The 17,500-nt window shown below is 48.7% G+C and overlaps 1 protein-coding gene across 1 annotated transcript in view; it reads right to left on the bottom strand.

The window, feature by feature from the left end:
• Window positions 1–17,500, bottom strand: part of LOC123771268 (monocarboxylate transporter 13) — a 128,185-nt gene that overhangs the window by 74,705 nt on the left and 35,980 nt on the right. Inside the window, exon 2 of the mRNA XM_069305198.1 lies at window positions 2,455–2,499. Coding sequence (XP_069161299.1) covers window positions 2,455–2,467 — 13 coding nt within the window. The 5' untranslated portion in view covers window positions 2,468–2,499. The remainder of the gene's footprint in view (window positions 1–2,454; window positions 2,500–17,500) is intronic.

Raw genomic sequence — 17,500 nt, 5'->3', positions numbered from 1 at the left:
CGTTGAACAGGGAACGCCTGACGTTGAACAGAGACACCTGGCGTTGAACAGAAAGGAACGGTGCCCAACCACTTGTGGACGGTCGGGGGATTGAACCCCGACCTGCATGAAGCGAGACCGTCGCTCTACCATCCACCCCTAAGTGCCCCAGAACCCTAAGAAGCTCCTGAGGCACCTTGGAAGGACAACTGACTACTGAAAATTCTACAGGAATTTGGCATTTGACAGCACTCACCAGATTGCTGTCAAGACGTGTGACGTGTGCCAGAGGCTGCAGAGAAACTGCCCGACAGAAGACCCCCATTCTGTCACTCGTCACATGAAACAGTTCATCTTGTACGGTAATTACTCGTGAGGTGGTCGTAGGTGTGAGGTGTTGGCACAAGAATGAGAAGCAGCGAGCCGTGTCGTCAAGTTTCCTGAAAGTTTTCAAGTGCCAATCATTGTCGTCGTGTTGAGCTTGAAACACTTTGTCGTGTCCATGAGAGGTGTTGAGCACCGCGCTCCAGGTGTTGGCAGGCCATAACCTCTCTCCTTGGTGCATAAGACGAGGTGCTAAGACCAGTATACGACCTGCAGATGAAGCACATCCACGTCGCCTCTAAGGAGGCTGAATGAATGCTTATACGAAGCAGAGTAGTAGTAGCCGGCACCCATCAGTCTCAGGAGACTATGGAGTTGTGCTCTGGTTGTCGGTGTGGTGGGGCTTCTCCAGGGCGCAAAACCAGGGTAGGTTGATACGGAGAAGCTGTTACCCATGCAGCAGGTCCTCGGTCTCCACGGCGCCTAAAGTCTCCAATGGAAAGGTAAACGCCAATACGATTGGTTCCAGGAGAACGATTCTTAATTTTCAGAGTGGTAGGGACGTGCTGTTAGGAATACCATCTCATTATCTACCTCTCTCGAGTTCAGGAGTCATTCTCCCACTTCCATCTTCATACAGAAAGTATGCAGCGGCAAAAGTTTAGATAAATTTGTCTTAAAATGTAGAGAGGAAGACCAGTGGCCATTTTCCAAGATGGCGGATTGAAGTGTCGTCGTATCTGAAGGCTCGGTGGAAAGTACCAGGATGAAGAAAGAGAAGATCATTGGCTGCATGTTGTTCAAACTGACCAATCAACAGGTAGCTCGAAGTTTCACCAGTGAGGAGGAGCTGCAAAGGGTCCCATTGGTCAGAGAGGTGTCAGTGTGCCCTAAGACTTCATGGTGCCCGGACGTCCAGCTCCTGAACTAAGCAATAATTCGTCAGTTGCAAGCTGGGTTGAGACTTTCAGGAGTGCTTGGGGGCCCCGTGTCAGGCATGGGGGGAAAAAGATCTTCGTGAATCTGGGCGCCAGATTCATGAAGCAGTTACGCAAGCACTTACGAACCTGAGGCCAGATTAACGAAGCAGTTACGCAAGCACTTACGAACCTGTACATCTTTCCTCAATCTTTGGCGGCTTTGTTTACAATTATTAAACAGTTAATGAGCCCCGAAGCACCAGGAGGCTGTTTATAACAATAACAACAGTTGATTGGCAAGTTTTCATGCTTGTAAACTGTTTAATAAGTGTAACCAAAGCCGTCAAAGATTGAGGAAAGATGTACACGTTCGTAAGTGCTTGCGTAACTGCTTCGTGAATCTGGCCCCAGGTTCGTAAGTGCTTGCGTAACTGCTTCGTGAATCTGGCCCCAGGCTCGTTAGTGCTTGCGTAACTGCTTCGTGAATCTGGCCCCAGGTTCGTAAGTGCTTGCGTAACTGCTTCGTGAATCTGGCCCCCTGGTCGCTTTCTCTCTACCTGCTTCTTGAAGGATTTTTATCTCCCAATTGTTACCTCGTGTTTACCATTCTGTTCCCTTCATCTTGTTTCACTACTCTGCACTTAATTGAGTTGAACTCTAGTATCCATTTATTGGAGCATTCTTTCAGTTTCATCGGGTCATCCCCGCGTCGGAAATTCAGTTACGAATGATGAACAGAGAAAACTGCTTCGAGATGAGACCAGGACTCACAAACACGTGTACATCAGGTGGACAGGTGTAGCAGGTGTAAGATATATATCAGACCGTCCTCCAAACAAAGACCCAATGACCATTCCATCCACCCGCCAAACCCCCTGTTTATGAATGCAAAACGGTTTACACACGACTCACAAGTGATGACGTCCGAACACTTCCGGAACAAGTGCTTCACTGACGACTGGTGTTCGAACCACAACGCTGTAAATGCTTCACCCACGTACTACAAATACAAATAATCGCCAACAGAACCTAAACACCTAACCTAACCTAAACTATATATGTACAATATGCTAATATATTATAATATTAATTTATATATGAGAAAATTCCTGTTTTGAATGAACAGCGTGTAAAAATTTCTGAATTGGTTTGTGGGGTCGACCGCTGGATGGAATGGACTTGAGTCGAGGGGCTATACAAGAACAACAAAGTTGAGAGAGAGAGACATTACCTTGAAGCGTCATAGATGTGTGCCTCACTCCATCTTCAGCCACACCTGAAACAAATCAACATCTTAATTAGTTTCCAACTTCACACATCTGAAATTAAAAGAAAACACAGCAATGTCAATAGCTTGACTCATTGTTGCCCAACCACTTTGACTGGACGGTAGAGCGACGGTCTCGCTTCATGCAGGTCGGTGTTCAATCCCCCGACCGTCCAAGCGGTTAATACTGGAATGACGTTCCTTGTATAGGAAGCTTGTTGTATGGCATGTAATTATATATATATATATATATATATGTGCTCATTTAGATGAGCCTGCAGGGTCGAGCTTCAGTTCCTAAGCCCCGGTCTTCCGACCATCATTAGTCCAATGCTGTGACCCCCCGTACGGCTGTGATTCGTACGTCAGGCTGCGAGCAGCCGCGTCCAACAGCATGGTTGATCAGTCCGGCAACCAGGAGGCCTGGTCGACGACCGGGCCGCGGGGACGCTAAGCCCCGGAAGCACCTCAAGGTAACCTCAAGGTAAGGTAACCCCCCCCCCCACCTCTTTTCATTCGATTTTGTTATCATATTAATATTTTAAATTGTGTCTTGAATTGGTTTCTATAGCTTCCTCTTCCAGTCCGGTTCTGCTTATATATAAGATTCTGAGACTGACAAAGTTCTTTCTGACATCACTGTCACTCCTCTCTCTTGCCAGTTCCCAGTACATGTGTTCTACTGTTCTTTAACTTGAACATTGCTTCTATATGTACTTTGTCAGTACCACTACGGGCTCACCATAGTCCGTGCTACTTGGAACTTTTTATTCCCAGTAGCTGAATCTATAACAACAATCTTGTAAGCGATTACGGGCTATTCATGCCCGTGCCACCTCCTGGATGGCTTAATCTTCATCAAATGAACAAATCCATAAGGGCCGTGACGAGGATTCGAACCTACGTCTGAGAGTATCCCAGACGCTGCCTTAATCGACATAGCCAAAAGAATTGCAACTAGAAATTAATCTTTATCAATCTCGTAACCTCAGTAGACAGACAGACAGACAGACCTAGACAGCTGACAACACCGATGTCAACATTGCCCAATAGGCGCCAATTCTCCCCCAGTCTCCAACGACCTGATCAGCCTCGCGGCCCCGTTTTCAATAATTGCTCATTCGCGGGCGATTTCCCCGGCGCGGATTGGCTATCACTTCGCGAGAAGACACTTCATCTAGCATAGCTAATTGGCTGCCGGCGCGAGCACCTCATATGTGAGCACGGCGCCGATTGGCTGCTGGCTTGAAAACTCACTTGATCGCTGAGCCGCGATTGGCTGCCGGCGTCCTGGGAAGAAAATTCAAGGGGATACGAGCCTAAATTTATTGTTATTTTATGGAGAACCGTTAATAAGCCTGTTATAGGTACTGAGGCCCTGGTGAACACTGTTATAGATACTGAGGCCCTGGTGAACAGTGTTATAGGTACCGGGGCCCTGGTGAACACTGTTATAGGTACCGGGGCCCTGGTGAACACTGTTATAGGTACCGTGGCCCTGGTGAACACTGTTATAGGTACCGGGGCCCTGGTGAACACTGTTATAGGTACCGTGGCCCTGGTGAACACTGTTATAGGTACTGAGGCCCTGGTGAACACTGTTATAGGTACCGTGGCCTTGGTGAACACTGTTATAGGTACTGAGGCCCTGGTGAACACTGTTATAGGTACCGGGGCCCTGGTGAACAGTGTTATAGGTACTGAGGCCCTGGTGAACACTGTTATAGGTACCGGGGCCCTGGTGAACACTGTTACAGGTACCGGGGCCCTGTTGAACACTGTTATAGGTACCGGGGCCCTGGTGAACACTGTTATAGGTACCGGGGCCCTGGTGAACAGTGTTATAGGTACTGAGGCCCTGGTGAACACTGTTATTGGTACCGGGGCCCTGGTGAACAGTGTTATAGGTACTGAGGCCCTGGTGAACACTGTTATAGGTACCGGGGCCCTGGTGAACAGTGTTATAGGTACTGAGGCCCTGGTGAACACTGTTATAGGTACCGTGGCCTTGGTGAACACTGTTATAGGTACCGTGGCCCTGGTGAACAGTGTTATAGGTACCGTGGCCCTGGTGAACACTGTTATAGGTACCGGGGGCCTGGTGAACACTGTTATAGGTACTGAGGCCCTGTTGAACACTGTTATAGGTACCGTGGCCCTGGTGAACACTGTTATAGGTACCGTGGCCCTGGTGAACACTGTTATAGGTACCGTGGCCCTGGTGAACACTGTTATAGGTACTGAGGGCCTGGTGAACACTGTTATAGGTACCGGGGGCCTGGTGAACACTGTTATAGGTACTGAGGCCCTGGTGAACACTGTTATAGGTACTGAGGCCCTGAGATTGAATCGAACTGTCGGACGTCAGAAAGAAATTATATTTCCGCTACAACGAAGAAAGGAATACTCACGGCATTTTCTTAGACCAGCTGCTAATGGAGATGCCCAACCACTTGGGCTGGACGGTAGAGCGACGGTCTCGCTTCATGCAGGTCGGCGTTCAATCCCCGACCGTCCATACAAGTGATTGGGCACCATTCCTTTCCCACCGTCCCATCCCAAATCCTTATCCTGGCCCCTTCCCAGTGCTATATAGTCGTGATGGCTTGGTGCTTTACCCTCATAATCCCAAGTGAACAACATTACAGCTGCGGCTGGAGTGAACAAGTGAACAACATTACAGCTGCGGCTGGAGTGAACAAGTGAATAACAGCTGCGGCTGGAGTGAACAGATGAACCACCAGAGAAGAACTTATAACTCCCATAACAGTTATGAGAGTTATATGATCAGCTCCTCACGACTCCAGAGAACTCATTATTAATGTACAATGTGAGTCACTACACCAGAATTCGAAACCACTACATCCGTCTGCCCCCTGATAGCCACACAACACTAGTTAAAACGACTATGTCACTTTTCATGTTCAACTCACCAAGTGTCTGCCTATAGCTGGATAGAGAGGTGAGGACTGTAGTTGACAGAGACTGTCCCGCCCGTCCGACTGACAGCCTGTCGGTTCTGCTGTCTGTCTCTGTTGACCTACTGCTTATCCCTGTCGAATCTACAGCTCCCTCAGTATATATTGGTGACCAACTAGCTAACTCCGACCACATGTAGATAGCCCCAGATATGTAGATAGCCACATATGTAGATATGTAGATAGCCCACATGTAGATAGCCCTCTACCAAGCCTCACCTTAAACTGGCGGCTTGTTCGAAGGTCACCCTCGGCCAGCCGCCTGTAATTATGAGCTCAGCGGAGGCCAGGTCAACTTCCCGTGACCTGACCTTGGTCACCTGGTGGTCATTAACACTTAGAGGTGAGAGTTTCTTAATTACTAGGAGCCGCCAACCTGGCGCTCCTCAAACTTGTCTGTGACTCCTGTACTATGTATATATTAAAACACCATTCTATGTATATATTAAAACACCTGTCTATGCATATATTAAAACACCTGTCTATGCATATATTAAAACACCTGTCTATGCATATATTAAAACACCTGTCTATGCATATATTAAAACACCTTTCTATGCATATATTAAAACACCTTTCTATGCATATATTAAAACACCTTTCTATGCATATATTAAAACACCTTTCTATGCATATATTAAAACACCTTTCTATGCATATATTAAAACACCTTTCTATGCATATATTAAAACAACTTTCTATGCATATATTAAAACACCTTTCTATGCAAATATTAAAACACCTTTCTATGCATATATTAAAACACCTTTCTATGCAAATATTAAAACACCTTTCTATGCATATATTAAAACACCTTTCTATGCATATATTAAAACACCTGTCTATGTATATATTAAAACACCTGTCTATGTATATATTAAAACACCTTTCTATGCAAATATTAAAACACCTTTCTATGCATATATTAAAACACCTGTCTATGCATATATTAAAACACCTGTCTATGTATATATTAAAACACCTGTCTATGTATATATTAAAACACCTGTCTATGCATATATTAAAACACCTTTACGGTGTTATATGAATCTCAAGATGCAGACATTTTCTTTAGTTCTGCTGACGTCAGCAGACCTCATCTCCCTCATCAGATGATTTCGGGGCTTAGCGTCTTCGCGGCCCGGTCCTCGACCAGGCCTCCTTTTTGTTACCCACCAGGAAGCAGCCCGTAGCAGCTGTCTAACTCCCAGGTACCTATTTACTGCTAGGTGAACACATGCATCAGGATGAGAGAAATTCTGCGTATTTAATTCCGCCTCAGCCGAGGTTCGAACCCGGAACCCGAGGATTACGAACCCCGAGCGCTGTCCACTCAGCCGCCAGACCCCTAATGGCGTTCTATCTGGTAATATATCACTTCTTCAAGACTGCACATTCTACATAAGTCCTACAAGGTGAAGGAATAACATAATGCCAATACATATCCTTTTTTCCTATAAATTAATCCTATGCAACATTTGCAATCGACGGTTCATTGCAATATTGGTTAATGTAATGTTTAAATGTTAGTGAACCACTTGTTGTATGAACCGCTCAGGTATGAAGCTTATCAAAGCCTCTCAGGAACATCAAATGAAATATCCGGTTCACGGATAATTTCATCAAAACAGATAGACCAAAACATTAAATTTTTTCTACACAAAATATTGTTAGACTCAGATGTACGGAACATGTGGTTGACTACCCGCAGCGGCCCAAGTGGGTTCCCTGACGACTGAACAGTACCCGCAGCGGCCCAAGTGGGTTCCTTGACCACTGAACAGTACCCGCAGTGGCCCAAGTGGGTTCCTTGACCACTGAACAGTACCCGCAGTGGCCCAAGTGGGTTCCTTGACGACTGAACAGTACCCGCAGTGGCCCAAGTGGGTTCCCTGACGACTGAACAGTACCCGCAGCGGCCCAAGTGGGTTCCTTGACGACTGAACAGTACCCGCAGCGGCCCAAGTGGGTTCCCTGACGACTGAACAGTACCCGCAGCGGCCCAAGTGGGTTCCTTGACCACTGAACAGTACCCGCAGCGGCCCAAGTGGGTTCCTTGACCACTGAACAGTACCCGCAGTGGCCCAAGTGGGTTCCTTGACGACTGAACAGTACCCGCAGCGGCCCAAGTGGGTTCCTTGACCACTGAACAGTACCCGCAGCGGCCCAAGTGGGTTCCTTGACGACTGAACAGTACCCGCAGCGGCCCAAGTGGGTTCCTTGACCACTGAACAGTACCCGCAGCGGCCCAAGTGGGTTCCTTGACGACTGAACAGTACCCGCAGCGGCCCAAGTGGGTTCCTTGACCACTGAACAGTACCCGCAGCGGCCCAAGTGGGTTCCTTGACCACTGAACAGTACCCGCAGCGGCCCAAGTGGGTTCCTTGACGACTGAACAGTACCCGCAGCGGCCCAAGTGGGTTCCTTGACTACTGAACAGTACCCGCAGCGGCCCAAGTGGGTTCCCTGATGACTGAACAGTACCCGCAGCGGCCCAAGTGGGTTCCTTGACTACGGAACAGTACCCGCAGCGGCCCAAGTGGGTTCCTTGACGACAGAACAGTACCCGCAGCGGCCCAAGTGGGTTCCTTGACGACTGAACAGTACCCGCAGCGGCCCAAGTGGGTTCCTTGACGACTGAACAGTACCCGCAGCGGCCCAAGTGGGTTCCTTGACGACAGAACAGTACCCGCAGCGGCCCAAGTGGGTTCCTTGACGACTGAACAGTACCCGCAGCGGCCCAACTGGCCTCCCAGACGACACAACAGTACCCGCATCAACCCAACTGGCCTCCCAGACGACACAACAGTACCCGCATCAACCCAACTGGCCTCCCAGACGACACAACAGTACCCGCATCAACCCAACTGGCCTCCCAGACGACACAACAGTACCCGCATCAACCCAACTGGCCTCCCAGACGACACAACAGTACCCGCATCAACCCAACTGGCCTCCCAGACGACACAACAGTACCCGCAGCGACCCAACTGGCCTCCCAGACGACACAACAGTACCCGCATCAACCCAACTGGCCTCCCAGACCACACAACAGTACCCGCATCAACCCAACTGGCCTCCCAGACGACACAACAGTACCCGCAGCGACCCACCTGGCCTCCCAGACGACACAACAGTACCCGCATCAACCCAACTGGCCTCCCAGACGACACAACAGTACCCGCTCCAACCCAACTGGTCTCCCAGACGACACAAAAGTACCCGCATCAACCCAACTGGCCTCCCAGATGACACAACAGTACCCGCATCAACCCAACTGGCCTCCCAGACGACACAACAGTACCCGCAACAACCCAACTGGCCTCCCAGACGACACAACAGTACCCGCTCCAACCCAACTGGCCTCCCAGACGACACAAAAGTACCCGCATCAACCCAACTGGCCTCCCAGACGACACAACAGTACCCGCTCCAACCCAACTGGCCTCCCAGACGACACAAAAGTACCCGCATCAACCCAACTGGCCTCCCAGATGACACAACAGTACCCGCATCAACCCAACTGGCCTCCCAGACGACACAACAGTACCCGCAGCGACCCAACTGGCCTCCCAGACGACACAACAGTACCCGCAACAACCCAACTGGCCTCCCAGACGACACAACAGTACCCGCAGCGACCCAACTGGCCTCCCAGACGACACAACAGTACCCGCAGCGACCCAACTGGCCTCCCAGACGACACAACAGTACCCGCAACAACCCAACTGGCCTCCCAGACGACACAACAGTACCCGCAGCGACCCAACTGGCCTCCCAGACGACACAACAGTACCCGCAGCGACCCAACTGGCCTCCCAGACGACACAACAGTACCCGCAACAACCCAACTGGCCTCCCAGACGACACAACAGTACCCGCATCAACCCAACTGGCCTCCCAGACGACACAACAGTACCCGCAACAACCCAACTGGCCTCCCAGACGACACAACAGTACCCGCATCAACCCAACTGGCCTCCCAGACGACACAACAGTACCCGCATCAACCCAACTGGGCTCCCAGACGTGTTTGCAACAAACCCACTAACCGATGTTTACAATAACAATTCAACATCTTACATACCTCATTTGTCATTATATTTCATATGTGTTAAACGAGGATAGATTAACTAGTACTAAACGAGACGTCAGAAAGCCTCAGATAAGAGGAATGATTAACACAAGATTATACAACATTTTATGTTATGAATTTATATTGTAGGAGAAAATGTATGTGATCTCTCACCACTTATGGGAGATTATAAGTTGTTCAAGATCAAGTTGTTCTTGTTACAAGTACTTGCTATAGCCTTTTGTTTATGCTTTCATGCTGTCTCGATGCTGTTTTTGTTAAGTCCACTACAAACAAACTTATATAAAACTATTGTATATATAACAACCACAACGGCGCTGTTGTATATTAAAAAACTCACTATTTGTATATCCTGATTGAGTTGATGTAGAGACTGTATGAGAAATTAGTTTTTATTAAGAAAATCAATGCAAGGTTTTTTGTTTTTAATAAATTAAATATAACACAATGTTATCCAAGGAATGATTCCATTTATAAATCAAAAATATAATCGTGTCTATAATTACATGCATCATTCCAGACCTGCAGGTGTCGTGTGTATATATTCTATGTTAAACAGACATTTTAAAAACTTTACAAAAGGTCCAAAACAGTGGAAAAAATGACTTAAACACAGCCAGAAAAATATTAGAGAGATTTTCCATGTATTAGAGCTGTAATTTTATACTCAAATGCAAATTAGTAGCAGGAATTTGATAAACTTAGTATTGAGTGACTGTAGAGTTAGATAAGGAAGGGAGGAATTATCAAGGGGAAAGCACCAAGCCATTACGATTATATGGCACTGGGAAGGGGTCAGGATAAGGATTTGGGATGGGACGGGGGAAAAGGAATGGTGGCCAACCACTTGTATGGACGGTCGGGGATTGAACGCCGACCTGCATGAAGCGAGACCGTCGCTCTACCGTCCACATAGTTATATAAGGAAATATCACAGGAAAATTTTCAATCATCTATAATGAATATATCACATGACAAATCGAAAGATTTGATTGGGTCTTTCAACGGGAGCCGGTCGGCCGAGCGGACAGCACGCTGGACTTGTGATCCTGTGGTCCTGGGTTCGATCCCAGGCGCCGGCGAGAAACAATGGGCAGAGTTTCTTTCACCTTATGACCCTGTTACCTAGCAGTAAAATAGGTACCTGGGCGTTAGTCAGCTGTCACGGGCTGCTTCCTGGGGGTGGAGGCCTGGTCGAGGACCGGGCCGCGGGGACACTAAAAGCCCCGAAATCATCTTAAGATAACCTCGTTCTGGAGACGCCCTCAGAGGCTCCTTAATCATCTTAACAACACTACAAATAAAGATATATTTCAGCTACTATTATTCTACCGCTGCAGAGATATCTAGACACCAAAAAAACATTAATTTTACCTTTCAGTAAAGTTATCTTTACTCCTTGTTTCATTTAATGTCTTAAATAACACCGAACTGCGGGAAGTTACGACTTAACGACGGTTTAGTGATTATCACCACCATCACAGTCGCTGTGACGAGGGAGAGATAAACAGATAACGATACACTTGGCTTCTGGCTTCTGCAGTCATTCACAGTAGTGACGGTGAAGGTAGCGGTCAGTCACAGTAGTGACGGTGAAGGTAGCGGTCAATCACAGTAGTCACGGTGAAGGCAGCAGCCACCCACAGTAGTGACGGTGAAGGCATCAGCCACAATAGTGACGGTGAAGGCAGGACCCGCCTCACCGTGAAGGCAGCAGCAGCCACACAGTAGTGGCAGTGAAGGCAGGACCCGTCTCACCGTGAAGGCAGCAGCCACACAGTAGTGGCAGTGAAGGCAGGACCCGCCTCACCGTGAAGGCAGCAGCCACACAGTAGTGGCAGTGAAGGCAGGACCCGCCTCACCGTGAAGGCAGCAGCCACACAGTAGTGACAGTGAAGGCAGGACCCGCCTCACCGTGAAGGCAGCAGCCACACAGTAGTGGCAGTGAAGGCAGGACCAGCCTCACCGTGAAGGCAGCAGCCACACAGTAGTGGCAGTGAAGGCAGGACCCGCCTCACCGTGAAGGCAGCAGCCACACAGTAGTGACAGTGAAGGCAGCAGCCACACAGTAGTGACAGTGAAGGCAGCAGCCACACAGTAGTGACAGTGAAGGCAGGACCCGCCTCACCGTGAAGGCAGCAGCTACACAGTAGTGGCAGTGAAGGCAGGACCCGCCTCACCGTGAAGGCAGCAGCCACACAGTAGTGGCAGTGAAGGCAGGACCCGCCTCACCGTGAAGGCAGCAGCCACACAGTAGTGACAGTGAAGGCAGGACCCGCCTCACCGTGAAGGCAGCAGCCACACAGTAGTGGCAGTGAAGGCAGGACCAGCCTCACCGTGAAGGCAGCAGCCACACAGTAGTGGCAGTGAAGGCAGGACCCGCCTCACCGTGAAGGCAGCAGCCACACAGTAGTGACAGTGAAGGCAGCAGCCACACAGTAGTGACAGTGAAGGCAGCAGCCACACAGTAGTGACAGTGAAGGCAGCAGCCACACAGTAGTGACAGTGAAGGCAGGACCCGCCTCACCGTGAAGGCAGCAGCCACACAGTAGTGACAGTGAAGGCAGCAGCCACACAGTAGTGACAGTGAAGGCAGGACCCGCCTCACCGTGAAGGCAGCAATAAGGTTCTTCAGCAAATGAAGGAACTTCTCAGGACGGGAGACTTTCCCGGAGAAGTTCTTAATCTTCTTTCTTGAAATTTCACTTTTCACTTTTCCTGAATATTTCTGTAGGGTGAGCCTGGAGGGTGAGGGTAAGCCTGGAGGGTGAGGGTGAGCCTGAAGGGTGAGGGTGAGCCTGGAGGGTGAGCCTGGAGGGTGAGCCTGGAGGGTGAGCCTGGAGGGTGAGCCAGGAGGGTGAGGGTGAGCCTGGAGGGTGAGCCTGGAGGGTGAGCCTGGAGGGTGAGCCTGGAGTGTGAGGGTGAGCCTGGAGGGTGAACCTGGAGGGTGAGCCTGGAGGGTGAGCCTGGAGGGTGAGCCTCTCTCTCTCTTTCTTCACTTCCTTATTCTAGATTTTTGGTTTGTTTACAAGTTTGATTTTAATTATTGCTAAACTTTCCCATTAAATTATTTTATTTTCATTTTTCCTCCGCCACGTTGGTTAAATATTAAGTGTTTGCTCCTCCATGGATTTGGTTTATTTTTTGAAATCTGTTTTCCTTTGAAGTTTGTTATGACGAGTTGTTTACTGTGTTTGGCAGTGACTTTGTTTGTGTTTTTTTGTTCTTAAGCCGCAGGAGTCATTTGTTTTTTGCGGTATTTAGTCAGTGTCTTTATTTGTTTGTTTAGTGAATATTTATATATGTGAATTCTTACATATATAAATGTGAGAATTTTGTTTGTTGGTTTCTGTGGGACGAATCACGGATTGGGGGGGGCAGGGGGGGGGGGGGGGAGGGGGGGAGCGAGGTAAACTCAGTCACATGTAGACTACAGCAGTCTACATGTGAACCTGTGAGGAGTTAGTTACCATGCTAGGAAATCCCTGCTATAGGGAGATATAGTAGCAGCTATAGGGAGATATAGTAGCAGCTATAGGGAGATATAGTAGCAGCTATAGGGAGATATAGTAGCAGCTATAGGGAGATATAGTAGCAGCTATAGGGAGATATAGTAGCAGCTATAGGGAGAGAGAGTAGCAGCTATAGGGAGATATAGTAGCAGCTATAGGGAGATAGAGTAGCAGCTATAGGGAGATATAGTAGCAGCTATAGGGAGATATAGTAGCAGCTATAGGGAGATATAGTAGCAGCTATAGGGAGATATAGTAGCAGCTATAAGGAGAAAGAGCAGAAGCTATAGGAAGAGAATATGAAAACTTCATATTCTTATGAAGTTTTCATAAGAGAAGCTTCATATACTCCGGAATATGAAGCCAAACTTGGATTATAATCAGTAATATATGCCGCTGAATGGACAGAAATGTATGAAAATTCCTATATAATTCTTGTTTCTGTCCAGAGATTGGCTTTAGGTCACCCATGACCCTTAACAATATCTTAGTTATTTTGAGGTTAGGGTGGTTGTGAGTGACCATTTTTGACCTGTAGGTGGGGTGTGAGTATCCATCTTGGACCTGGAGGTGGGTGTGAGTGACCATCTTGGACCTCAAGGCGGGTGTAAGTGTAAGAGTCACTAAGAGTGTATCTCAAGATGCAACAGGACTGAGAGATGTGTAATGTTGATCATGCAATATGTAAGTCATATGTGCATAGTTAAGAAAGCAGAAAGGTGTCAAGTGAAGATTTGGGCGTCCAAACTGTTATTATAGTTGGAGTCAGGGTTGTGAGTGTGTGTGTGTGTGTGTGTGTGTGTGTGTGTGTGTGTGTGTGTGTGTGTAAGGCATTACTCTAAGTACTGAACCCTGATTAATTATTAACCCAAATGTTTTTTTTTGATCACTCATCAGCCAGATAATTACTCACATATTACTCACCCAGATCAGGTGGAGACTGACCTCACAGTCAGACCAACAGTGAACAAATGAGTATCTGAGTACCATCACAATTCTCAAACCTGTCAAAGTGACTTAACAACACATCACAACATAAATACATATACATGTTACATAACCTGTCAGTTTGACAGGTTATTGACAGCGACTTGCCATCATACTGATTGCCAAAGGATCCGGAAGCAATTCTCTAGAGTTGCCCTTGTAACAGCCCGTCTTAGAAATGCCAATTTTGTGCCTGATTGTCTAAGAAAGTGTTAAGAAAATAGTCTCACTATTGATGCACTTCAAAGCTCTACTATATCACTATACTAATATATATAACTCATATATCAATATTAACCTTTGGAGAGAGAAAAAAAAATTTGATGAAGACTCATTTGGAATAATTTTAGTCTCATTCGTGCAGTGATTTGAGCAACCCAGGTGAAGCCTCTTGATCAGGAATACCCCCTCAGAACGACCTTACTCGTCCACAGAACGACCTTTAGACGCCCCACAGAACGACCTTTCCTCGCCCCACAGAACGACCTTACCTCGCCCCACAGAACGACCTTACCTCGCCCCACAGAACGACCTTTAGTCGCCCACAGAACGACCTTTAGTCGCCTCACAGAACGACCTTTAGTCGCCTTACTGAACGACTTTTAGTCGCCCCACAGAACGACCTTTCCTCGCCTCACAGAACGACCTTTCCACGCTCCAAAGAACGACCTTTCCTCGCCCCACAGAACGACCTTTCCTCGCCCCACAGAACGACCTTTCCTCGCCACACAGAACGACCTTTACTCGCCTCACAGAACGACCTTTCCTCGCCCCATATCACGACCTTTCCTCGCCCCACAGAACGACGTTTCCTCGCCCCACAGAACGACCTTTCCTCGCCCCTCAGAACGACCTTTCCTCGCCCCACAGAACGACCTTTACTCGCCTCACAGAACGACCTTTCCTCGCCCCACAGAACGACCTTTCCTCGTCCCACAGAACGACCTTTCCTCGCCTCACAGAACGACCTTTCCTCGCCCCATATCACGACCTTTCCTCGCCCCACAGAACGACGTTTCCTCGCCCCACAGAACGACGTTTCCTCGCCCCACAGAACGACCTTTACTCGCCTCACAGAACGACCTTTCCTCGCCCCACAGAACGACCTTTCCTCGCCCCACAGAACGACCTTTACTCGCCTCACAGAACGACCTTTCCTCGTCCCACAGACCGACCTTACCTCGCCCCACAGAACGACCTTTACTCGCCTCACAGAACGACCTTTCCTCGTCCCACAGACCGACCTTTCCTCGCCCCACAGAACACCTCACACTGGGCCTGGATGTCTGTGCTCAGTCCCGAACTGCAATTGCTGTCAGTCATTGTAAAGTGGAGAAGCTGCACGCAATTGAAGTCAGGACGAGGAAGGGGGGGGGGTCACGACCACGACCCCCCCCCCCCAGGGCTGCTGTAGCTAGTAGAGGACAGTGAGTTAATATAATGAGTAACTCATGAGGTATAATGAGTAAGAGAGAGAGAGAGAGAGAGAGAGAGAGAGAGAGAGAGAGAGAGAGAGAGAGAGAGAGAGAGAGAGAGAGAGAGAGAGAGAGAGAGAGAGAGAGAGAGAGAGAGACAGAGAGAGAGAGAGAGAGAGAGAGAGAGACAGAGAGAGAGAGAGAGAGAGAGAGAGAGAGAGAGAGAGAGACAGACAGACAGACAGACAGACAGACAGACAGACAGACAGACAGACAGACAGACAGAGAGAGAGAGAGAGAGAGAGAGAGAGAGAGAGACAGACAGACAGACAGAGGCAGACACAGAAAAAGGCAGAGACTCGGAGACGCTTAATCTTACACTCAGAACAGCTAACCATCTCACAGACAGAGAGACGGGTTCGAGCCTCTTCCAGTGTCCTGAGTGGCCGACGGGTTCACTTTGCAACACTCAAGATTGCTCAGAGCACTTTACTCCTGAATATCTATAGCCTCTTGAGGTCCGAACCCCATGATGGGCGCGTTATCTTGAGGATATCGTGAGGTTATCTTGAGATGATTTCGGGGCTTAGCGTCCCCCGCGGCCCGGTCCTCGACCAGGCCTTCTTTTTGTTACACTCCCCTCAGGACGCAGCCCGTAGCAGCTGTCTAACTCCCAGGTACCTTTCAGGGTGAAAGAAACTCGCCTGGGAGCGAAGCTACGAATCCCGAACGCTGTGTACTCAGCCGCCAGGCCCCTAGGAAGCTCCTTCTATGCCTCCTCTTCTCTATCACAGGAGGTTTCAGTACTCCAAGAGCTACTGTGTGTGTCCGGGAGACTTGCACTGCAAAGCTTCACAGTTACGGTGTCTGTGCATGGTGCTTGCGCAGCAACTTCTCGTGGCTAAGTGTGGGACAGTCACCGTAGCTTGTCACAGCTTGGGCAACTGTGCGGTGGTACTCACACTACAGGATTTCACATCTACTCGGTCAATGTAGAGACAGAGAGAAAGATCTAGGAGTTGATATCACACCAAACCTGTCTGCTGAAGCCCACAAAAAAAGAATAACATCTGCGGCATATGCGAGGCTGGCTAACATCAGAACGGCGTTCAGGAACCTGTGTAAGGAATCATTCAGAACCTTGTACACCACATATGTAAGACCAATCATGGAGTATGCGGCCCCAGCATGGAGCCCGTACCTTGTCAAGCACAAGACGAAGCTGGAAAAAGTCCAAAGGTATGCTACTAGACTAGTCCTAGAACTAAGAGGCATGAGTTACGAAGAAAGGCTGCGGGAAATGCACCTTACGACACTGGAAGAGAGAAGAGTAAGGGAAGACATGATCACAACCTACAAAATCCTCAGAGGATTCGACAGGTTAAACAAGGATGAACTATTCAACACTGGTGGGACGCGAACAAGGGGACACAGGTGGAAACTGAGTACCCACATGAGCCACAGAGACGTCAGAAGGAACTTTTTCAGTGTCAGAGTAGTTAACGGATGGAATGCATTAGGCAGTGATGTGGTGGAGGCTGACTCCATACACAGTTTATAATGTAGATATGATAGAGCCCAATAGGCTCAGGAACCTGTACACCAGTTGATTGACAGTTGAGAGGCGGGACCAAAGAGCCAGAGCTCAACCCCCGCAAGCACAACTAGGTGAGTACACACACACACTTCACCAATGCACGTACTCTCAGCCTTACACAACAACCTGGCGAATCTGTAATCTCTCAACATAACGCTGTGTTTACATTTGATGTGTATCCGCACTTCCCTGTGTCCCCCAGTGTCTCCCTGTGTCTCCCTGTGTCTCCCTGTGTCTCCCTGTGTCTCCCTGTGTCTCTCTGTGTCTCCCAGTGTCTCTCTGTCTCCCAGTGTCTCTGTGTGTCCCACTGTGTCTCAGTGTCTCCCTGTGTCTCTTTGTGTCTCCCTGTGTCTCCCTGTGTCTCCCAGTGTCTCCCTGTGTCTCCCTGTGTCTCCCAGTGTCTCCCAGTGTCTCCCTGTGTCTCC

The sequence above is a fragment of the Procambarus clarkii genome, chromosome 54 (assembly GCF_040958095.1).
Source record: "Procambarus clarkii isolate CNS0578487 chromosome 54, FALCON_Pclarkii_2.0, whole genome shotgun sequence".
Taxonomy (NCBI): Eukaryota; Metazoa; Arthropoda; class Malacostraca; order Decapoda; family Cambaridae; genus Procambarus; species Procambarus clarkii.
Note: the sequence above shows the minus strand (reverse complement) of the source record. Positions and strands in the feature narration are given on the sequence as shown.